We start from the raw sequence: 24,599 nt of genomic DNA, 5'->3' as shown, positions 1-24,599 counted from the left end.
AAGTGAGTTCATGAAATGTCCATACAAAGAGGCTGAGACATACACGGACATGTCCAACTTCACCGTGAATCCAGTGGATAAGGTGACTCTACTGCATGTGTTACATTACTGCCACTACCACGACTACTCCTAACTACTACCACCAACACTACTACGTCCACTACTACTAGTGGGGGCTGCTTCCTTATCTAAATACTCATCACTATTAAAGATTGCTTCTAGGGTTGAAGACAACCCTAATTCCCAAGAAACCCACAACAATAAAACAAATGTTCTGACCAGCTTGGCTGCAGTAGTTTTTCAAGCTTCCATAGCTCCATAAGCCATGAAGGGCTCATCGTTTCAGGGTGGGTGGAATCATGGTGTAAGACATGACACTCCACCTGGTTTCTGACTTGGTCACGTTGGAAAAGCACTAGCTCTGCTGACCCCACTTGACTCTCTACATAGTATAAATGCCTAATGAACCACATTGGACAAATTAGGGAGTAGCTTAATAGGGACCAAAAGTCTTGCTATGTAGAACTCAGTCCTTAAAAAACACACCAAACACAGCATAGATTTCAAAGCTAGGTCAACAGGTACTGTGTAAATATCAAACAGAAAGTTATCAAGAAATGACTGCCTTCATTTCTCACCTAGAGTTTAGGAAAAATAAGAGGATCAATAATACTCTGGTGGCAGGGCTAGAGGAAAACAACTGTTACAGATGAGAATTTAAATGGTTACAATTCTTCTGAAGGCCAGTTTGGCAGAATCTTCCAAAAGCCTAAAAAAGAAACAGAAGTACAATCCCTCTGTCCCAGCAATCCAATTACAGGAATGCAGACCTATGCTGCCTAATACCGTATTCATTCGTCACATCTGGCTACTGAGCACTCAAAATGTGGTTAGTCCAAATCAAGATGAGCTGTAAATGGAGAATACACTTTGAATTTCAAAGACCTGACATAAAAAAGACATATATATGTAAGATATCTATCTCATTAATATTTATATATTGACTATATGTTAAACTCACACTTTTAATATACTCCATTAAACAAAATATGCAACAAAAATTAATTTTACCTGTTTCTTTTCACTCTTTTTTAAAATTTGATTACTAGGAAATTTGAAATTATGTATGTGACTGGCACTATATTTATATTGGACAGTACTACTTTTAGACAAAATGCACAAATATGTATGTACAAGGGTGTTTATCAAAGCATGCTTTATCAAAGTGAAAGACTAACATAAACCTGAGCATCCATCAATATGGATTTGCTAAATAAACTGCAATAAATCTATTAAATGGAATATTCTATAGCCATTGAAAATCCTGATATACATCTAAATACAGTGACATGAAATAATATATTAAGGAGAAAAAATAAGCTTATAAAATAGTACATAAGATTTTATGTTTGTTTTTTAAAAGTGTGTGTGTGTGTGTGTGTGTAAGCACAGAAAAAGGTTTGAAAGGATATACATCAAAATGATAACCATGGTTACCTCTGGGCGGTAAGATCACAGGTAATCCTTATTTTCTTCTTTATGCTTTTAAGTATTTTCTGAATTTTTGAAGTAGGCATGACATAATTATATAATTAGAACAGTAAAGCTATTTTTAAAAAAATGATAGCCATCAGCTGAAACAAAAAGATCAATCTTCCTCACGCCAGCTTGGCTAGATGAAGTCTGGGGTAATAAGGGTCCTTAATCCTACCCAGCACTACACTTGGAGAAGCTTAAGGGTGCCTTCATCCTAAGCAATACTTAAACCCATCCCAAGTAATTAAGAGTATTCCAGGGTTCTACAGATCATTCATGAGAAGTCTGCCATGAACCCATAAAGTGTTAATTGAGAGAACACTGAAATAGATGTTCATGGATTTGTCACCTAAGGCAACTAAGTAATTAACAAAGGGGGAATTTCACTGACAATACTGGTTGCCTATGGGATAGGGAACTGGGTGGCAGGGGTATGGGGTGGAAAGGATGATTTTCTCTATAGCGTCATTAGTGTCTTTTGAATTTTGAGCCATGTGAATGCAGTGTCTACTTAAAAATAAATAAAATTTATAAAAACCAAAACAGAAACCATATTTATCAAGATTCCGATTGCCATGACTTACTCAAAATTTTAAAAGTTGTTCTTTAAGGTGTCTATTAGTGCTGTGGTCAAATTGGTATTAAAATATTTAGTCTATTCAAGTCAAAATAGTTGAGGGGCCCAGGGAAGGGCCACAGAGAGATATGAGGGTGAACGTGAACTAGAAGATGGTAAGAATGGGAACTAGGAGGATAGGGCAGAGCAGGGCAAAGAAAATGTAATTTACTAATTGCAGAATTTGTTGTCACACTCTTAAGCAAGTGAAGAAAAAAACTCAACATTTCCTCTATATTTGTATCACGTTATACTGTGTTCTTGGGGGGGCTTTTGCTTACAGGAAATATCAAAATGTCAACCATTGTTTCCATTAAAGGTCTTTAATGATATTACATTTTGGACCTGTAATGAAACATGCTGCTCACTGCAGTTTGTAATGCATCTCATTAAATACATTAATAACATGCATTTCGCTAAAAGGTCAGCTTATTACGGCTGAAGTTTGGCTTTCCTGTAATCACTTCATCTAAAGCTACAGTGCAAACTCTGGAAAAGACAGGAGAGAGCCTGTAACAGGAATGCTCTCTCAGTTCCCCCTCCATCCAAACCAGCTGTGCTTAAGAAATCATTGTTAGCATTTTTGTGTGGGATAATGGTATTGCGATTTTTAAAAAAATCCTTAACTCTCAGAGATCCATGCTGATTCCCTGATAAAATGACAGGCTGTCTGGTATTTGCTTCAAAATAAAGCAGAAGTAGGAGAAAAGTTGGTTTAAGCGGATGACATAGATGGGCCATGAGTTGATAATTGCTTAACTGGTAGTGGTATATAGGTTCACAGTACGTACAACTCTCTCTACTTTTATATAGGTTTGATATATTCCATAATGAAAAGTTTTAGATATACTCATGCTGGGGGTTTCCTTAAGTACCTTGCCTTCTTCTTTATATATTGCTGCCAGCAACATAAAGGAACCATCTCCTAATGCTACAGATAGAAGTTTCTAAAAGAAAATCTGAGAGAAAAAGCTCACCTCTTTGGAGAAATGGTTCTGTGCATGGAAAATCTCTTAATTTTGCTATGGTTACTTCATTACTTACCACTTACGCAACTACAAAAATATCCCAAAGAAATGCCTCTGAAATTATTCAACAGCAAGAGTTATAATCACTAACATGTAATACCAGCATGATGGGGGACCAAGAGCGCTGGGGAAGAAAGGAGAGATTTGCTTAGTTTCTGAAAAGTAGAGTTTAAGGTGCTTAGGGTACAAAGGCACACTGCTCAGGACTTGACTGTGGCTTAAATACAGCTGGAAGTCTGCTCCGTTTTAGAGAATGTTGCTAAGACTATGAGAGTAAATGACAGTGCCACGGAGAGAATACGTCAAGAAAACACAGCCTGAGAAGAGGATCCTAAATGCAGTGATACTGACACTGAGAGGATAAAAGAGAGGCTGAGATGAGAAGGGACCAGAAACGCAGGAGAAGCCACACATCACATGTGGGAGCACCAAAACCAAAGAGAAATAATTTCAAGGAAAGGGTGAATGCTCCAGGGAGGTAGTAACTGGGCTTGGCAATAAAGAAATCTCTGATCACCTTTTCATAAGTCATAAGAGGCCAAGGCTGAATTGTAAGTATCACAGTAGAATATAACAGTACCCATTTTCAAGAACAAATGGTTCATTTAAAGTATATAAAGGGGACTTTCCTGGTGGTCCAGTGGCTAAGACTCCTCGCTCCCAATGCAGGGGGCCTGGGTTCAATCCCTGATCAGGAAACTAAGATCCCACATGCTTCAACTAAGACCTGGCACAGCCAAATAAATAAATAAAACTAGAAAAAATAAATTGTATAGGGAATTTGAATACTAGTAAAAAGTCAAAAAACACTGAAGGGACTTCCCTGTTGGTCCAGTAAATCTGCCTGGCAACACAGGGGACATGGGTTTGATCCCTGGTCAGGGAACCAGGATCCCACATGTCACAGAGCAGCTGGGCCCACGCACTGCAACTGCTGAGCCCCCATGCCAAAAGTCGGCGCGCTGCAAGGAAAGACCCTGGGGACTGTGACTAAGGCCCAGGCAACCAAACACAGTAAAACAACACTGGGACAGCAGGGGTGACGGTTACTTACCCTGATGACCACTATCCAGGGGGCGGAACACTGCCAGACAGCTCCTTCCGCAGAAAAAGAGAATACGTGTACCTAACATTTGTGGTGTGCGGTGTGCCAGGCACCGTGCTAATGCTTCACATCGATCATGTTCTTTAATCCTCACAATCATATTACCCATCTGACTGTGAAGCTAAGTAACTTGCTCAAGGTCACTCAGCTAATCCACTGCTGAGATGGAATCTAAACCCAGGCAGTCTGACCTTACTGGAAGACCAACCAAACTAAAGAGAGATTTAATTGAAGAAAGTAAGTTCCAGTGTTTGTTTTGGGGTCAGTAAAAATTCAGCAAATGTTCCACACCAGCTATATATATATATGTAAAACACACTATAAATTGTTCATCCAGAGTAACGTAACCAAGAAGTTTTTCTAAAACTGTTCACCGAGATAGGGAAACACACGAATATTATATAGTCATAAAGGTAAAAACAAAAATTAGCTACTCTTCAGATGCATAGAAATTCTGGTAATTAGAAAACTCTCCTAGATAACTAATAAGCACCTACTGTGGAACACAGGGAACTCTAATCAATACTCCATAATATATGGGGAAAAAAATCTAAAAAAGAGTGGATATATGTCTATGTATAACTGATTCATTTTGCTGTAACATGAAACTAACACTAACAGTGTAAATCAACTATACTCTAATAAAAGTTAAAAAAACACTCTCCACCCTCCCATTTTAGACTATGTGATACCAAACAAACATTCCCTTCTTCTCCCTTTTCCTCTGCAACCCATTCAGTCAGGTTGAGAGATATCTGTCAAATTAACCGAATGCACCAGTGAGGCAAAGAAGCAACTGGTTAAGTAGGAAAAGAGACATTAAAAAGACTTGAACTGTTGCAAAAATAAAAGTTACATAACAGTAAAATAGCTAAAGAAATGAAACTCTATCCAAGAGTAAGAATGTGTCCCTTAAACCAAGCACTGACTAACCCTTAAAATACCTACATTTTGAGATAAATCCCAAAATGGGGGATGGGGGGAGGGTTGGCTCAAGCCAGAAGAGTAATGAGTAACAAAATGGAAAAAGCTTCATTACGAAACATTGAAGACATTTTATCTAGAGCAGCTGAGGTCTCCTTCCAAATTTCCATATCAGAAATTAGGGCACTAGGGCATTAAAAATAGCAGAGAAATGCTCCAAAAACCTCAAAAATGCTGGAAACCATCAAGCTATCATTTATTTGAGGGAGGAGGGGAGGAAGAGTTGTGAAGCCACTTACAAAAGACCCACCCTCACAGTATCTGCAGGTTCCTGACTTCAAGTGTGGCAGGACACATAACCTAAAGACTGGCCACTTAGAAGTCATTCCCCACTAAACAAGGTAGTCCCCTCCGAGAAAGATTCACAGGACTCCCTACCCTAGAAATCCTACACTTTTATCTGGAACGGTTTAAGGTGATTCTACCAAGAGGCAGATACCAAATCAGATGTCCTCCTCAGCAACCTTCTCATTCAAACTCCTTGATATTATAAAAACAAGCTTGAAAGAGCAAATGACAACAGTATGCCTCAAGACTTCCCTGGTGGTTCCGTGGCTCAGACCCCGTCCTCCCAATGCAGTGGGCCCAGGTTCAATCTCTGGTCAGGGAACTAGATTTCACATGCCACAACTAATAGTTCGCATGCCCCAAGTAAAGATCTTACATGCCACTACCAAAAATCCTGCATGCCACAACTAAGACCCAGCACAGCCAAATAAATCAATATTAAAAAAAAAAAAAAAACCCACTAAGTCTCAGCCTGCAAACAAGGGATGGTAATCCCAGCACCCCGCGCCTCCCTCAGCCCCAGTCCTCAGTGCCGCTGGGCACACGGGCACACAGCAGGCAGCTCCTAGATCACAAGGCAGAAAGGCAGGAGGAGTCTGTCTCTGCCAGGTGGGATCCAGCTATGTAACTATGGGCGACTCATTCTCTCTGAGCTTTGGTTCTCTCATCTGGAAAATAATTACGAAATTCCTTTTCTTTCCTAAAATTCTGGGACTTCACAGACCAGCAGTTCTCCTTCATAACTTTTTCCTCCTCCTGCGGTCCTCACCTTCTCCTCACTCTATGCAACTCAGAGGAAGATAGAAGTAAGGTCATCTCTGAATGTTGTTCTAGAAACTGCCCAACAAAGCAAGGCATCCTTTAAGCACATGATATACAACTTAAACCAACTGAGTTTAGTCATTTACTGTCTCCCTTTCGTTTTGTACCAGCGGGTTCTCTCTGAGCATTAAAAGAGTAACTCAGGGACTTCCCTCAAGGTTTGGTGGCTAAGACGCCGTACTCCCAGTGCAGGGTCCACAGGTCCAAGCCCTGGTCAGGGAACTGGATCCCACAGGCTGCAGCCAAGAGTTCTCATGCCACTACTAAAGAACCCAGCATTGTGCAACAAAGATCAAAGATCCTGCGTGTCCCAACTAAGACCCAGCATGGTCAAATAAATAAATATTTAGAAAAACAAAAAACCTAAAGATTTTAAAATAAAATTTTTAAAAAGTAACTCAAAACCAAGGGGAGGGGGAGGGCATGTGAGATCAGGGGTAGAAATAAGAATAGACAGAACTCCATCTGTCTTGATCAAAGTTGCCTTAATTTGACAAAAGGGTTATACTGCCATCTCTTTTAAGTTAAAAATCACTATCTTCTATCATCACTAAAGCCAAGTCTTCTCAACTCCGTGGTGCTGTGAATACAATCCCAGTAGATCCCAATGAACCCCTGGGGTTCTGAGCATCCCAGTGCAGCGTGAGTACTCTTACTGTTTTTCAGGGCGCTGGCAAATTCTGGGCCACCTTTGTCCTTGAAGACAGGGAAAACATCTGGTTGAGGAAGCTGATTGGTGGTCAGCAGAGCCTTTTGCAACTTTATCCTTCCTTCCAAGAGCTGGTCCCACAGTGCTGAGACAGAAAATAGAATTGCATTTCTCAGTTATAAAATCTTCCTGAGGTGAGGAGTAGGGGAGGGACCGGAAATCAAAACAGCCTCTAAGCAGCACGGCTTTATCACAGTTTCATGCCATGGACGCTCTATTTATTACAGGAAATAAATCCAATATCTGGACACATGAGATATCTGGATAAATCCAGTATCTTGACTTGCTACATTAGAGAAAGGATGCTACAGCCCAACAAGAGAAGATGCTCTCCTCCTCAACCTTCCTCAGCTGCCCGAAGTACTAGGGCAGAGCCAGTGAAGCAGGTGAGGGGAGCAGGGGTGGGCCAAGCACAGGGGAATGGTGCTTTAGGCCTCTAGGTAAGTGGGGCACGTCACCAAGGAACTGGCAGGACACAAGACACAGGAGAGAGCAAGGGCTTCCCTGGTGGCGCAGTCAGTAAAGAATCTGCCTGCAGAGCAGGAGACGTGGGTTGGATCCCTGGGTCGGGAAGATCCCCTGGAGAAGGAAACAGCTACCCACTCCTGTATTCTTGCCTGCAGAATTCCATAGACAGAGGGGCCTGGCAGGCTACGGTCAATAGGGTCGCAAAGAGTTGGACACGACCGAGTGACTCATACACACACACACACACACACATACATACACGGGAGACAGCAAACTGCCTAAAACAGACAGACAAACAAAATGGAGAGCAAATGCAGACACTCTGAAAAATAAGCAAACAGCATACATACAAACCTATCTGATTCTTCACAGCTCGGCCTTTCTCCACCTCCTCAGAAACTTTGGCCTCAGAGAAGGTCATCACCACCCCGTCATCCTCACTGGCCCTGTCTTCGGCCTTGTCTTCCTCACTCACATCTTCAAAGTCTTCCTCACCTTCCCCTTCTTCCAAACCACTCTCCTCCTCGTCGTCCTCTTCCTCCTCACTGCTACCAAGGTCGTCCATTCCCTCAGTAAATTTTTCAAAGTCACTGATGCTCTGGACACTGAAGCCCGATGATGTCCGTGAGTGGCTCCCACTCCTCTTCTTCCAGGCCAGGCTGCTGTCCCCTTCATCCCCGCCCTCCTGATCCTCAGCACTCGTGGCTTCCTCATCAGACTCCTCCAGGCCCAGGTCCTCTGAATCTCCATCTGCAGACCTGTCCTCATCAGATATTTCTTTATCTAAACAAGGGAGGGAAAAGGAAAAACTTGAAACAAATACTTGGCCATATCTTTCAATTCACCTAAAGGATTATGGCACCTGTCCAAAAAAAAAAACACAAGTATTACCGTACTCAATGCAACTCAATAGCACAATCCCTATCACACTAGTGATGCTTATTATTAAATACTTATTAAGCACCTATTATGACCCAGCCTTGGATAAAAACTAGAGACTGACAAATAGAATGTAGTATCTGTGGGGAGGGGTTCACAGTCTGCTAGGAGTGGTAGATACATACAACCAACAACCACACTGCAGGGTCATTAGTACAGTGAAGATGGCTTCAGGTGAAAGATACCTTATAGTTTTACTTATTAAGCATAAATAGCAGCTCATCAGACAGAGAAAAGGGAAGGAAAGGAAAAGCAGCAGAGACAAAGGTCCAGCACACAAAAGTGTACTGAGGGAATTCCACGGGGATCCACTGCTTGCAAGTCTGCCTGCCAATGCAGGGGACAAGCGTTCGATCCCTGGTTCAGAAGATCCCACATGCTGTTTGGTGCAAGAGGCAACTAAGCCTGTGTGCCACAACTACTGAAGCCCGTGCATTGGAGAGCTTGCTCTGCAACTAGAGATGCCACCACAATGAGAAGTCCATGCACTGCAACTAAAGAAAGTCTACATGAAGCAACATGGACCCAGCACAGCCAAAAATAAATAAATTAAAAAAAAAAAAGTACATTGAGGTGTAGAATGCTGGGTTATGAGCCCAGAGAGTTATTCAAGGTTTTTTTTTTTTTTAATTTTAGGCCATGCCATGCAGCATACAGGGCTCCGCAGGTGGTATTAGTGGTAAAGAACCCGTCAGCCAAATGCAGGAGAGGTAAAAGACATGGGTACGATCCCTGGGTTGGGAAGATCCCCTGGAGGACATGGCAACCCACTTCAGTATTCTTGACTGGAGAATCCCACTGACAGAGAAAGCTACAGTCTATAGGGTCGCACAGAATCAGACACAACTAAAGCAACTTAGCACAAACGCATGCAGTATGCTAGTTCCCTGACCAGGGATCCAACCCGTGCCCCCTGCAACAGCAGCGCAGTCTTAACCACTGGACCTCCAGAGAAGTCCCGCCAGGAGGGGTTTTGTCTTCCATGGGAAGGTGTCTAAACTTGATCCTTCAGTATACAGAATATTAGTTATGGCTTCTGATTTTACTTATAGAAAAATCTGAATTATATTATAGAAATTTTTAGAAAAAATTACTTTTACTTCTGATACTTACAGGTCTTTATGTGTCATCATTGATCATCCAATCTCTTCCAGTGCAGAACACAAAGGTCCCACATATGGGAAGCATAACTGCACAGGGGCCTGTTACCAACAACTTTCTTCATAAAACAAAGATTTTATGAAAACATAATAGGTCTTAAGTACTTCTTTAAGTGAATATCAGATATACTTTAATATATAGACTCAAGACACAGAAGACTGTCAAAACTATACAGTTCCAAACAATAAAGAGAAATAATTCTTTAAGTTCTTTACATGTATGCTAGTAGTTTAAAGCATAGAACTTAGAGACAGACTGCCTTATTTGAGTTCTGGGCTGCACTTACTAGATATACGACCTTGCGCAAGTTACGTAACAAATACGCCCCTCAACTTCCTTATCTGCAAAATGGGGATAAACAGTAGCAACCTCACAGGGCTGCTGGGAAGATTAAACAAGATGATCGTGTACCCAGAACTGTTTCAAGGCTTAAATCAGGGAGATCAGAGCATGGCTGATTATTTCTTTCACATTATCTGTGGGTTCTCAACATGGTCCCTCTGACTTCTCTAAAGGAAAACAAATAGCATCCACTCATGAATCACCATATCCAGCCCCCTTCTTCCACTCAGAGAAACTCACAATCTTTAAAACTATAAGCCCACATCCTCCTAAATCTTGCAGGGAACAGGGAAGGGTTATGAAAATTTTACAATGGCAAAGAAATGAGTGTCACGAATTAATATTATCCAGTGACTCAATGCAAGACTTGACAAACCAAAGGAAAATCTATGAGTAGCATGCTCATCAGACACAATGCTTTTTCCAACACATCGTGTGTGCATGTGTGCTAAGTTGCTTTAGTCATGTCCTACTCTGTGTGACTCCATGGACTATACACAGCCTGCCAGGCTCCTCATTCCACTGGATTCTCCAGGCAAGAATACCAGAGTGGGTTGTCATGCCCTTCTCCAGGGATCTTCCTGATCCAGGAATCAAACCCACATCTCTTACGTCTCCTGCATTGGCAGGCGGATTCTTTACTACTAGCACCACCTGGGAAGCCCAACACATAGCCCTCTCCAAAATCTAAATATAGAAGGCCTTCTCTGTCACTCCATTTCAGGGTGAACCATTAGTGTAAACATTAGGAATAGAGCAACTTAATAGCTCTAGGCTTTAGATTCCTTACAAAGTGAAATTAAGTACTTCAGAGGGCCATTTCTAATGCCGAATCAATGACAGTAGGTGGGGCATCCAGACTGGCTGTGCAGAGATCACCAAAAAAAAAAAAAAAAGATTTTAATCCCCCAAAATTAGGAAAGACATGCAAATAGGTCTACTCACCAGATGAGCCTGACAGAGGCTGCTCCCATTGGTCTTCCTTCCAAGCTTTTCTAGACGTGGTCTTGCCAGAATATCTCTTGTCTGTGTCCAAGAGGGAGGCTGATGCCAGCTTTCGAATGCTACCCACCGCCTGATAATCACCTTCCCCATCTTCCCCTTCATCAAACCTGTCAATCACTTTGGCAGCAGTGGCTGTGGGGGAGGGGAAAAAGTAATCAGAACCTCCTAGTTAGAACCAACTTTAAGGGCAACCCTGTTCAACCCTTTAAATTCATGCTTGAACGTCCTCTGCAAAATCCCCACCAACTTCTGAGAACAGGGACCTCACTATCTCCAGACCACTTACTACCTTGCTGCTATTCCTGAACAGAAAGCTGACTCTCTGCATCTACTAGAGAGATGTATTTCCAGGCCTTGGAACATAGAAAACTAAGTCTAAATTCCTCCTCCACATGCGACAGTCACTCAGACATTTCGTCAGCCATCATCATGTTGTATCCTACTCCAGCCCATCCCTCGGGAGTTTTCTTTGCTTATCCAGGCTAAACAACCTCAGTTCCTTCAACTGATTATTCCTAAGAAACGGTCCAGCACTCATATTTATCCCTCTGTATTCTCCCTTCCTCGCACTTCTCGGACTCAAGCCTAAAGCAGGATTACTCTCAACTAGACGTTGAACAGCCGCTTACAGAACGGCAGCCTTATTCGTCAACCACTAAGCAAGCGTGTTGAGGCCTGAAAAGGCTTAAGGGGCACCACGAACGCCTACTTCTTTCTTCAATCCTCCAAGTAAGTTATCAGAGGTAGGCAGTTTGTTTTTTTTCATAGAATTAAACTTCCTTCTCCTCATTTCTAATGCGATGCCAGTAAGGGCATCCCGAAAGATGACTACCAATCCGTGGCCAACCTGGCTGTCCGCCACAGCCCTGGATCAACAGTTAACCCAAATCTGTGCTCCGGGAGCCCCGCCCACCCGAGCACCAAGTCCAGAAAGCGCGTCAGGCGAATCCCGACCCTCTCCTCCCCGAGTCCCGGGGGTCCCCCTTCCCGGGAAGGAGTTTTCCTCCGCGCAGGGGGAAAGGAGGGTAGGCTGGGCGGCAAGGCCCCGCTGCCGGCCCCTCACGCGCCGCCCAAGTCCTCCCGGGGCCGGGCCCGCCGCTCCGCACGTGGCCTTGCCCCCGTCAGGCCTCACCCTCCTCCGGCTCGGCCTCAGGATCCGCCTCGCGCGGTCGCGGGTTCAACAACTGCTCCAGCTGCAGCGCCAGAGACTGCGGTCCCGCCATGGTCACCAAGGCCTCGCCCGGCGCCGCGCTCCTGAACGTTGCTCTCCCCCTGCCAAGTCCTCTCTCCTGAGAGACGGATCCCCGCGAACCGTCAGAGAAGCGCCGAGTTGCGCGCCCGGCTCCGGGTCGCCAACTTCCGGGAGGCTCCCGGGAGGGGGCGGGGCTTGCGTCACTACGGGCGTTGCTAGGACGGAGGCGCACGCGCCCGGAAGGCTGACGCGTATGCGTGTGCGCCTGCGCCGAGGGGCGGGGGGAGGGGAGGGGTTGGGCCGCGCGGGAGCGCGCAAGGGCACGTGGCTGCCGCTGGCCCAGAGCCGAGACTCTGTGAAGCGCGGCTCGCGTCCTCTTGCGTAAAGTATGCCTCGCGATTTGTCCGAGATTTACTTGGGAATAAAGTGTAGTGTAGCCATGACCTGCGGTGACTCATTTGGAAAACAGGAGGAGTAAAGGGTAAGCGTCTCGAGCCTCACGTGTACTTTAGGGCAAGCACAGACTGGGATCCAGAGCAGGTTTGGCATTTCACAATTTGGAGGAGTCTGGGGCTCGGCACACGCCTCTGGCCCAGCGGTAGTCCTGATTTGGAAATCCTACGTAAGGGATGGGCAGGTGTTAAGTGTGCGGTGGACTGCTGGCATCTTTATTAATAGGAATAATTACTACAGAGAGTGCTATGGCTGTGCATAAATAAAGATCGATTCTATAACTTTTCCAAGTAGCCTTGTCTGTGCAGGGAAAAGGGGGCGGCGTGAGGATTACTCTACTGCATACCCATCAGGATTGATAACCTTGCTATTCAAAGATGAGGGCATACACTTGAAACTGGTGCACAAATGGGGAAAAACTCAAATCAACAGTTAGAGGGGCAGAGATGGACTCAAAATATAAAGACCCAATAGGATCAATTTAACTGCACCCAGGTACATAGAAAAATACAGTCCGTTTATATGCACTTTCCTTCATCATGCATTCCCTGACTGCCCGCTATGTGGCAGGCACTGCTAAATGAGATACAAAGATAGTAAGTTAGATTCTCCCCTGGTGGTGATCAGCGGAGGAGGGCAAACAAACATGTAAACAGAAGCTGGAAAAAGGGATCATCAGGGAAGAACAAAGTGGTCTCTCCTTATAGTGTCTGTTTGAGGTCACCTGTAAAGACCTTGAAGCTCCTAAATAGAAACTGCCTCAAATGGATCCAGAAAACAGGGTTAGGGGTGGCCTCCGGCCCTTCCTGGAAGCAGCCCAGGCCATTTGGATCCCACAGCTGAACAGCTTGGGGAGCCCCCAATTCTCCAGTGTCTCCCATGTAACCCAAGGGAAGTGTGGGTCCTTGACTTCCCTGGTCTTCATATGCCACCAGCGTCAAGAACAATAAAAGGCCACTTGTCCCATGTCCGCTGCTTCCTAAGAAGGACAGCCCTCAGGGTAGACATTCACAGACTCTGAAGGGAAGGAACTCCAGCCTAGGATGGGAGCACCCTAGGCAAGGCACTGAGGCAAGGAGAACTGCTTTTTATCACCTGCAATAGAATTCAGTCTAGAAAACAGCTTTAAAGCAAAAACACAAATAACATATCCCCTTTAATTGCAGTCTGGCGCCTGCATCTGGGGCCTCCAGAGCAAAAGCATACTCAGTGGGCTGGGCCAGCCATCGCCCTGGGCTTTGAAGGACAAAAATATTTCCCCTCACCCCACATTTAGGAAACTATTTCCCCCAGTCCTCTTCCGTTCCTATTTGGGACACTGATAAAGCTCAGAAACTTGGTCTTGGGGTTAAAAAAAAAAAAAAAAAAGGTGAGGGAGAGAAAGGGAGGAGGGAGGAGGTGAATCAAGGCAGAGACCACGTCTAAGCTGTCATGCAAACAGGACACTGCTGGATAATTCTGGGCAGAAAACGTCTGCTCTCCCACTCTTTGGTTCCTGGCCAGGTGCCCACTGACTTGGGAAGCCTTTTGAGGAAGAAATCAAGACCACCCTACTCCTGTTCACATACCTCAGGGCCCCCAAAATGCTTCCCCTGCCATCCTACCCCCATCCTGAGGATAGGGAGGGGACTCCAGGAGTGGAGGAAAGAAGTCCTAAGACTTCAGATGCCGCTGAGAGATGGAGATGCACAAGGCAGCAACCTTCTAAAAGTCCCCGCTCAGGGGGGCCCTCCTGACTTGATTCTGGTTTCCTGAGAAGGGAGGAGGGGTTTCCTGACAGGAGTGGGAGTGGAGATGGAAGATGGACTATGGGAGGGGCTATTTTTAAAGACTCTACCTCTTAGAAGAAATGTAAACCCTGGCTAGTAAACTCTAGTGATGTGAGCAAAAGAGATGAGGACGGGCAAGGGAATGAGAGCTTGCTCCCAAAAGAACAATCCTGTCTGGAGAAGAAGGTCAAAGGATCTCCCAGTTCATGGCTCCTCTGCCTACTGCCTCAGAGCGGCAAAGTGGCAGACAGATGTAGGAAAAGCAGACGATAGGCAAGGGTGACATTGGATAGCACCCCTACCCCATTGTCCCAATCAGATGTCTCTTCCAGGAGCTCAAGAGTTTAGGGAAACCAGGTGCTTACCCTTCTCTCTTCTCAGATATTCTCAAGGGCCCCAGGCCCCTGCCAGTGCCTGTCCAATATTCCTCCCCTACCTCATCTCATCCCAAAGCAGTTCCCACTTGCCCCCATTCTGGAAAAGAGAGGTGGGTGAGCTTTGCCTCCCTCGCCCAGGGCAGGCTGGAACCCTGAGGACAGGTGGCCAGAGGTGGCAGCTCTAAGATGGCCGCGGGGAGAAACCAGGCTGCCAAGCCCAGGAAGAAGAGACTGCGCTCTCAGCTCTCAGGGCGGAAGGGGACCGCCCGGCACTCCCCTCCTGCCTTTAAGGCATCCTAACACGCTGGGGATGGTGCTGGGCTCCTCTGCACCTCAGAGCCAGAGGTGAGGGGCACAGCTCTGATGGGCATGAGAACAATCCTTGACATTCCTAGACCTCCCCCTCTCATGCGGCTCCAAATTTGACTGCTAAACTCTGCCACCTGTCCAGGGTCTCCTTTAGGGTTCTGGATACAGCACCCAGTGGGAAGACTAAGCTGCTGCTGGGATCCACGGAGTCATAGAGAGAAGAATTGCGTCCACCCAGAGCACCAACTCTAAAATGCTTCTTATCAAGTACCGGATTCCACAATGAAACTGCTAAATAATTCAGCAGGCTTGATAGGAAAATGCAGCTTCCCAATGAGCATACGTTCAGTTAAATGAATGTCTTTAAAGGAGGCTGGCTATAATGAATAAGTTGGCTATGATTTAATGTATATAAATGCTAAAAGGGCAAAAACAAGGCGATCCAGTGATTGCATACAAAGTAGATAAAGAAATGTGCTGCATGCAGAGGCTAGGAGTTTCAGAAGTCTTCCTAGTATTTCATAAATTTGGATTTCTGAAAGAACACTGTCAGATTCCACCCCGATAGTCCTCCTCCTTGGATAAGCTGTCATGTGGATGCAGTGAAATATGGCTTATTTTAAAGCCTTCTTAGCAAGAAAGATACACTTGGTTGTGTCTTAACAAAATATGAAAACACTGGAAATTGCACACCATTTCAAGTAAAACCTTTGTTTCTTTTTCTTTTTAATAAGGAACTAAAGAATCCAGACTGAAATCTAGGTGATAATGGAAAAGAAATTCTGGAACTCTAAGTAGTGTCTGATAGTAAAACACACACACGTATTTCACAGCAGATAAAATATTTAAATTCCTTCCATGTTTAATGAAGGCTTGGAAGAGGTTGAACTACTTTTCAGAACCTATTGGCAACTCTCCGTTGAAATTTGATTTCTGTATTGGGTTTTTTTGCTCATCTTTCAGAGAAAGTAATATGTATCTTGTGCCAAGCAAAACAGTTTTCCTTCTGGGGAACTTCAAATGAAACAAATACTATAAAACAACTGTTTCATATCAGTTCTGTGAAAGGGATTAAAGTATTTCATTTCTAGCTGTGCTGTACCTTCATTTTATGTTATCTTTCAAACCACCAAATTAGAAAGCAGGATTATCTATGGGAAATGAAACAGAAAAGTACCACCTCTAACCACCTATTTACAGGTAACTGACATTCACAAGTCAGGTTTTGCCTGTTTAGAGGGGAAAAGGAGAGAGTGCATGGGGTCTCATGCTTAATCACAGACTGAGACCACTCATTTTTAGCCATGGATTTGATTTCTATTTCCAATTCTATATTAACTTATCAACAGACATATCTTCAACTGTATCCATTAAAATTCACAGAATGCAAATCTATAGTTAATAACAGAAGGAAGGCACAGAGAAAAGCTTGGCTGGCATTAGCGAGGGGGTTCAACCACAGTCAAGGTAAAAACAGATCCCCCCCGCCCTGGTCCTGTCTCTCTCTCTCCTGGTTTCTGAGGGATCATTCCACTCCCCATCATAAAATAACACACCGATTATCTAAACATCAGATTTTCTATTTTTATTAAAAACTCACAAATTTATTCAACATGTTTCCTTTCATACAGTGAATGGTCTAATATGCACTGGAGGTCACACAAGCTTAGGTTTATCAGAACAATAAAAGACATATGAGAAATTTAATTTATAAAGAAAAAAAGTAGCAGCTGTTGACTGCATATTTGACCATAAAATTTAAATATTCTGGACTTTTATTTTAAAGACACAAAAATAAAACCTGTGTGGGTCTATATAAGTCATATTAACAATTCCATGAATGTTCAACAGGACTAAAAATTAGCAAAGATGTTTTTTTTTTTAAACCTTGTAACACTTTTTTTTAACACTTTCTCAGGTTGTGGTGCCAGGCACCTTTACAGTATTTGTGCTATAATTACTCTATTTGGCAAGTGTCTGAATATCATGTTTTCTCTTTGCCTTGTGTAAACAACACCTTTTTACATACCAGCACAGTGAGCTGTGAGCCCTGCAAATCAGAACATCTACAGGAAAAGAAAATGAACAATTTTGGTTGATTGCTCAAAACATTTTGTTTTGAACAAGAGGTTTCAAAACAGAATATATTAGTAAAACACTGAACTCCTGAATTTAACATTATACGTAAACAGTTGACTGTTTTTAGTTCAATAGTCTTTTTTTCTTAAATTTTGTGTGTGTGTGTTTGTAAAGGTAGAATACTTCTCTTGTACAGCTGATGTTCAAGTCATATTACTAAGAGGTCTGGCTGGAGACCATCCTATCGAGTGTGTCTGCATGTATCTGTGTGTGTAGAGCTTTGTGAAGGTAGAAGAGTTGATACTGAGGGCTTTACATTTAGAATTTTGCAATTTTGGCAAAAACAAAAAAACCAAAAATCCCAGATAGACAAAAAATATATATATATAGTCCCACCTGATGCACAGCAGGTCGGCGTTTCTGAAGCTCTAAGAGTTTGTGGTCGCTGTTGCTTAACTCTGAGACAACTCTAATGGATGTCTCAGAGCCTGAGATGTCTCGTGGCCGGCCCGGAGCGCCCCCCGGCCACTTCGCCCAGCTCAACTGGCTTCGGGCGCAGCCTCCCTCCCCGCGGCTCCGGGCGTCACCTCCCTGGCTGGCCGCCCCCGCGGCTGTCTTTCCGCGGCCCACCGACCCCACCAAGCTCACTCCGGAGGCGTCGGTCCCAGGATCCGGGTCCAGTGGGAGGTGGGGAGAGGTCTGGATGCCCCGCGGGTGCCCGAGTTCTGCACCTTGCCAGCCAGCGCTCGGATCCCGGTCCTACCTCCAGGCGGATCCGGATCCTATTTCGCGTCCCCCGTTCCCATCCGGTCTCCCCAGACGGAAAATGGTCCCCGAGGCTGGAGGCAGGAGGGGCGGGGGATGACTTGCTTTTCTGTTTTGTGTGTGATTTTTTTTTGTTTTTTTGTTTTTTGTTTTTTTCCTGTTTTTCTTAAATAGAAGGTTCATTTCTGTACAGCCGCGAGCTCCGCGGGCCGTGCGCGACTCCGCTACCACACGGCCGCCTCGTTCATTTCTGGGGGGTGAGACAGGTGGTTCCCATAGCTCGCCCCGCCGTTGACCGACAGCGACGAGAAGGGTGGGCTGGGCCCGAAGACCTCGGCCGACATGGAGTGGAGAGGACCGGGCAGGCTGGGCTCGGGGCTGGGTGAGTCCCCGGGAGGATGCGCCAGGATGTCGGTGAACCGCTGCGCCTCACTCGACGGGTGGTGGCCGGGCAGCGGGTGCTCCAGGCCACCCAGGGGTGTCCCGGAAGGCCCGGACGACGGTACGAAGGGCAGGTCCACCGGCGTCTGAGCCTGCGAGGACGGGGGGCCTTGCGGAAAGAAGTCGTAGTTGCCTCCGGGCCCGTAGTAGTCGCTCTGGTAATCTGCGGTGGCGGCGGGGAGAGGGGACGTCAGGGCGGGGTCCCGGGTGAGGCGGGGGTGACCGGGCGGGAAGGCGCGCTAGCGGGCCTGGGGAGGGCAACGCCGGGGCTCTCCATTCGCCGGGCTCCCGTGCCCGGCCGGGCGCACGGAGGCGGCCCGGGTGCAAACGCGGGAGCTGCTCCCTCCCTGCCCACCGGCCTCATTCAGGACCGGGAATGCGATCCGGTCTCACTGCCTCCCCTCATTTCCTCCCCAGCCTCCACCCCTCTCTCCCGCCCTCTCCGCTTCTCCTGCAGAAAGCCAGGAGCGCCTCCGCGCTGCCGCCCGCTTCCAACGAAACGAAACCCGGCCTGCCCGCGCCCTGCCCCCGGGCCGCGCACCCACCTCCGTAGAAGGAGAAGGGCCCGTTGGGAAGGAGCTCGCCCGGCTCCAAACGGTCCACGAGCGGCCGCATCCGGCGCGGACTGCGGAAGAAGGCGTGGCGCCGGGCGCCCAGCGCGCTCAGCTGCTTCATCCTCCGTTCCTTGGAGCGTCGGTTCTGGAACCAGACCTGAAGCACGGACGCCTTGGGGTGAGGCCCCGGAGACCCTACCACCGACTTTTCGGGTGTGCGGCCGCTCCTGGCCCCTCACCCTTCCACCTCCCGGATTCCCAGCTGTATTTGCTTTGTGTCTTGTATATGGGGGGGGGGGTGGTCTTCGAGTAGAACCGCGCGGGGGGTGGCCCTTGAGCCAAGGGTGGACAGGATTCCCGGCAGGGGTACCTGGGCAAGCCGCCCTGCCCAACAGGAGACAGTTGGAGTTGTTTCTAACAATCGTAGCTAAACAGTTACAGCTTGTATGCGCGGAGGCGCTTCACCTCCCCAAGAGTGTCAGACACACGGCTTCCCTTTCACGGACCCTGGCAGCACCCCAACTCCCACCCCTCATGATAGTGACAGAGATCCAAACAGCCTCCTGTTTTGACACTCAAGTCTCCCGAAGACAGTGACACCAAAACCCACAGCCTCCTTTCCGCACCCACGCACGATCTCCCAGTCCCAAACATACTCGTCCACAGCCTCTCACTGTTAAGAGACACGGCCAAGCAACCTCCCCTTCACCTGCGCACAAGAGCGCACAGCCTCTCGGAAGCAGAGCGTCTCCGCGGAACAGCAGCCTGCATGGTGCGCCTACTGCACAAACCTCCTAGGCACATCTCCCCATGGCCTCGCAGAGCCGCCAGGCACCGGACACCTAACCTTGGGCTCGGGACTGGGGCCGAACCACACGCAGGTTCAAAACCTCACAGCGCGCACCGGCGCAGCTGCCTGGATGGACGCCTCCGATCCCCAGGCGACTCAGGAAGGGCCGCGGCAGAGCTGACTCCCGCCCCGACCACCTTCCCTTCAAACCTGGACGGCCCACCTGTCTTTGGAGGGGAGGTGTGCTGGCGGGGCGGGGGGGGGGGGTTGGTTTAACTGGAGCCAGAGACCCACAAATTTGGGGGCGGGGACACAGAGGGAGACCACGGATTGAGACCACGGATTAATCCCGGGATGCACAGCGATCGCTCGGCTCCTCCCGGATAGGGGTGGTAGGGCAGAAAAATAGGTCGGTACTCTCATCGCCGCGTCCTGACGGTGCCCCCTCCTCCCGCCCCATGCCCCCCGCTCCCCCGTCTCTCTCCCATGTTACCACTATCACCTGCGTTGGACCGGAAAGAGGAGGCGGTATAGCGAATTCCAGATGCCCAGTCGCATCTGGTGCGACTTCAAAGTCGGAGCCGGGTAGGGGTGTGTCTGGGCCTCTCCCCTCCTCTCTGCCAGCCTCCAGGGACTCTGCTCCTCAAAACTGCTCCCCACCCCCCACCCCAGGCTCAACCTGCAGGTTGCACCTCGAGGGAACTAAGTGGCATGCTCGGGCCCTGACCTGGATGACACGCATGTTGAGGCCGGTCTCCTGAGCCAGCTGCTCGCGGATGTGGCGCGTGGGCTTGGGTGTGGCGGCGAAGGCGGCCTTCAGCGTCTCCAGCTGCTTGGCCTTGATGGTGGTGCGAGGCCCTCTCCGCTTGGCCCCCAGGTTCTGGTCGTCGTTCTCATTGCTGCCCCCTTCCTTGTCCGACACGTTGGCGCTCTCCGAGTCCTTGGCGTCGTCCTGCGACGGGTCTTGGGAGTCCGGGGACAAACTGGGGTCACTGCCCGTGGTGGCTGGGGAGAGGGAAGGGACAGGTGAGCAGCAGCCAGTGGCGGCCCTTCCTCCCCCAAGACCCACGCGCCCGGAAGGAGCCAGGCATCAGGGCCTCACCCGAGTGGAGGCTGTTCTCTTTGGCGACGCTGCTGTTGCTTAGGTAATCCTCTTTGCAGACAAACTTGTTCTCATCGATGATGTAGAGCTCCTCGCCGGTGGATAGCTGCTTGTTACACATCATGCAGGTGAAGCAGTTCAGGTGGAACACTTTGCTCCGCGCTCTTCGCACCAGGTCGCTAGGGGAGATGCCCTGCGCGCAGCCAGCGCACTTGGTACCGAAACACCTGCGGGGCAGGGGGCGGTCGGGTGGGAGAGGGCCGAGGGAAGCCAAAGGGCAGGAGAAGGGCGATAGAGACAGTAGAGGAAGAATAGTTGGGGGAGGGGGGGTGGTGAGAAAGAGAAAAAGCCAAAAAGGAAGAGAGGCAGAATGCCGATTAAGCAGGCCAGAATGCAGGAGGAGAGAGCGCGGGCACCAGTGAAAAGTCAGGGAGGAGATACACATGGTTACAAGGAGAGAGCAAGGAGCTTAAGCCGCCGCCACCCCTAGCCTCCTGCCCCGTGTTGTCCCAGAGGGAAAAAGCGCCCAGGGAGGCAGGCAGGCACCTATTTTCCGATTAGATTCAGAAAACCAAATTAGATCTCCATCCTAACTCGGCCCAAGCACCGCCGCTTTCTATGCATTGCCTCTTTCATCGAAAAAGAACCCGCGTACAGGCTGGGGGCTGGCAAGGGCCAGTCCCATCGCGGGTAAACAAACAGCGCGGAGAGCCTGGACGGCCACAGACCGGGCGCTGCCGCGTTCCAGCCCAAACCCGGCTGGTCGGTGCAAGCTAGACCACGTCGCGGCTCTAGGTGCCAGGATGCGCTTCTCGGGAGCCAGGCTTCTGGGGCCCACTGGCAGCCTGCAGTGCTCGCCGTTGCCCCGCTCGGCTCTCTCCAGTAGCCAGAGGCCGGGCATCGCGGGCCAAGGCCCAGAGGCCCAGGCTGCGCTTCCTCTCGGCAATACCAGCGGACCATGCTTTGCTCCGTGGTTTGCGGCCACGAGGGCCGCGCATCCGGGATGCACCGGGGTCAGCGCGTCCTGGGCCTCTGGGCAAAGCCACCTGGGCGCCTTCGAACCCCTACTCTGTCCCCCAGTTCGATCTGTCACCACAAACTCAGAGGAAAGCAAAGACTAAGTCAGCCAAGGAAGCCAAGAGATTTCAGACCCACCTAAGGGAATGTCAATTCAAATTTGCTCCAGTTCTGTTGATTTGTGTGTTGTGTGGACTTGGTGGCAGGATGGTGAGTTAAAATGCTAAACGGAGCAGGGTTGTCGGGAGACTTCTCCGTCTCCAACGAGCCAGGTCTCCGCTTTCCCCCAGGTTTCCGCAAGGAGGTGGCGGGCAGTGGCGGCCAGAGCCCAGAAGAGCTCCGAGCAGAGCCCGCGCCTCACTGCCGAGGTCGGCGTTGCATGGAGGCCGAACCTGCTGGCCACGCGGGCAGCCAGGGAAGGTCGTCTTGCAGGCTGCAGCCTCTGGCACTTCACAGACTACCAGTGCAAGTAGTGCGGCCAGGTCGGCCCATCGGGTGTCAGGCAGACCCCCGGCCATGCAAGATAGGCCCCCAGGCCCTAGCTCTTCCCATCCACTGCCACCGCAGGCGACTGGACGTGCCGTGCCAAAGGCTCGGCGGTTCCCGCCAAGACTTCTCAGGGACGGGAAAGGTAGTGGGACGCAGCTTAGCCCGGGCTTCTAAGCTCAATCTGGAGGACGAGTCAAGTGGGGAGGCAGGGAGAATGCAGTTGCTGGACAGATCTGCCAGGGGAAAGGTAGGACCCTGGGTTACACCTTCTGAGGCTGAGCTACCTTCTTCCAAGCCAGGAGGGGCTTCTTGCTCCGAGGCGAGTTCAGACTCTTTCTTCCCAGGCACGTGCAGCCAAGCCCGGACCCACAGTTTCCAGGGCGAAAGCAGGCCGCATCCTTGGCGCGCGCCAGCTGGCCAAGAGGCGGGAGCCCCCACCCCCACCCCCCTTCCCCGGGGACTTGGCTGCCCCTCTCCAAAGGCAGCTCCCAACGCGGGTCGCAGGGGCCACGCTGACCTCTGATCCGAAGCCGGCTGGGAAGGGCCCGCGGGGAAGGAGCGGCCCAGGCGGCGCGCAAGAGAAGTACTCACCGGAAGAAGTCATTTTTGCAGTAGAGCTTGCCTTCCCGGGAGAAGCACTTCTCGGTCAGGTTGCATTTACATTCACAGCACTGGACGCACTTGACGTGCCAGGCCCTGTCCAGCACGTTCAAGAGGAAGCGGTCCAGGATGGGCCTTTTGCAGCCGGCACAGTGCACCATGGTCTTTGGTTTGGTCGGGTGAGGCCCGGAGAAGAGAATCGCAAGATAGAGCCGAGGGGATGACTCACGAAGACGACCGGCAGGAACTCCCCAGCCCCTCCACAAAAGGGGAGACACACGTGGCAGGGCAAACCGAAACCCGCACCGGAAAATCAAAGACAGGGAGGAAGGTTGATGGGGGCGTGGGGCGGGGGACGCCGCCTCGGAGAAGTGTGCAGCCGGGCAGTCCCGGGGCCTCCGGGACACAGTAGCGCCGCCGCAGCTCGCGGGGCGAGGAAAAGAGTCTCAGGCGGGCGAGCTAAGCGACTCTTCAAGCCCAGAGCCCGCGAAGGAGTGAAGGTCACCGAGAACGGCGACGGGAACGGAAATAAATAAACACACCGGAGTCGGAGAAGGACGACGCGGCTGGCCGGGGTTGCGGGGAAAGCGCCGCTGAGTTCTCTCGGGCTTGAGGTAGAGCTGTCAGAAGGCAAAGTGCATCTGCTCTTGTCGGGGTAGGAGGCGGGGGTGTGTGTGTGTGTGTGCCGGGTTGCCCGCCACCGGAATTTCCCCTCCTCTTTCGATAAAGAAAAGAACCAAGCGAATAGAGAAGCTTCGGATCCTAAACTGCTGGCATCACTCAGCGGATTGGGACGCGCTGGGCGCCCGCGGTGGGCCTGGGGGAGGAGGGAGAAGGGGCTGGCCGCGGCGGGGAGGGAGGGAGGAGGGGAGGACGGGAGGAAGATCTCGTTGTCGATTGTTGTTGTTGCTTAGGTTTCCCCCCTTTTGGAGAAGAGTTCTCTTGTCCACCGAGAGCGGAGAGGGACAACTCCGCGCAGACGCAACCAGGTGAGCGCGCGCGCTCCCCACCGCCCCAGCCCCGTCACCTCGGCCGGTGGCCTGCCGGGCGGCCTCCGTCTCCGCGGGACGGCCCTCCCCGTGCCTGGACTCCTTCGGAGAGGGGGTGCCGTCCGGCTCCTCACCGCGCCTGGCCGTGCATCGTGGCTCCAGTCGCAACTCGCGGCCGCCTGGGCGCGCAGCCCCACATCGCTCGGCCCACGCTCCGGCTGCCTCCGTGCAAACCCCACAGTCTCTGGACTTTTTTCTTTTCCTTTCCCCCTCTGTTTTTCGTTGGGGTAGCAAATCTGTGTTTCCTTTCTAGCCTCTTTCCTTCCTCTTTTTTTTTTTTTTTTTCCTTTTGCAGCGGGAGGAGTCGGGGGGAGGGGGAGTAGCTTGAAGAGCTTTAAAAAAAAAAAACCCAAAAAACAAAAACGTCCTGGTGCAGCGGCTACAGTTGTGCGCGGCTGGAACAGCTCGGGCTGGGCCGCCGCTGTCGCCGGCTGTCCCCGAACAGGCGTCCTTCTGTCCCTGGTCTTCTGGCCCAGTCCACCGCCCCGGCGCGTCTCTCCCTGGCTCCGGCGGCTCGGTCACTGCTCCCGGCTGTTGGCTGGGCTCTGGAAGCCCCCTTGCCTTAATGCAGCGCCCGCCGACGTCACGGCGGCCTGCGACCAATCAGCGG

At 49.4% G+C, this 24,599-nt stretch overlaps 2 protein-coding genes across 2 annotated transcripts in view; both read right to left on the bottom strand.

The window, feature by feature from the left end:
* The window catches only part of AATF (apoptosis antagonizing transcription factor), a 102,477-nt gene extending 90,093 nt beyond the window's left edge, over nucleotides 1-12,384 (bottom strand). The window contains exons 1-4 of the mRNA XM_061142718.1: nucleotides 12,136-12,384; nucleotides 10,944-11,135; nucleotides 7,911-8,339; nucleotides 7,036-7,173 (exon numbers count right to left, since the gene is read on the bottom strand). Coding sequence (XP_060998701.1) covers nucleotides 7,036-7,173; nucleotides 7,911-8,339; nucleotides 10,944-11,135; nucleotides 12,136-12,226 — 850 coding nt within the window. The 5' untranslated portion in view covers nucleotides 12,227-12,384. The remainder of the gene's footprint in view (nucleotides 1-7,035; nucleotides 7,174-7,910; nucleotides 8,340-10,943; nucleotides 11,136-12,135) is intronic.
* A 5,787-nt stretch (nucleotides 12,385-18,171) lies between these two features.
* On the bottom strand, nucleotides 18,172-23,101 carry LHX1 (LIM homeobox 1). Its single transcript, XM_061140962.1, has 5 exons — nucleotides 22,932-23,101; nucleotides 20,835-21,061; nucleotides 20,460-20,737; nucleotides 18,934-19,099; nucleotides 18,172-18,551 (listed from the first exon to the last, which is right to left on the bottom strand). The coding sequence occupies exons 1-5, from the start codon at nucleotides 23,099-23,101 to the stop codon at nucleotides 18,172-18,174; spliced, it is 1,221 nt and encodes a 406-aa protein (XP_060996945.1).
* Between the last annotated feature and the right edge of the window lie 1,498 nt (nucleotides 23,102-24,599).

Source organism: Dama dama, chromosome 5 (genome assembly GCF_033118175.1).
Source record: "Dama dama isolate Ldn47 chromosome 5, ASM3311817v1, whole genome shotgun sequence".
Taxonomy (NCBI): Eukaryota; Metazoa; Chordata; class Mammalia; order Artiodactyla; family Cervidae; genus Dama; species Dama dama.
This window is presented reverse-complemented; position numbering and strand designations above follow the sequence as displayed.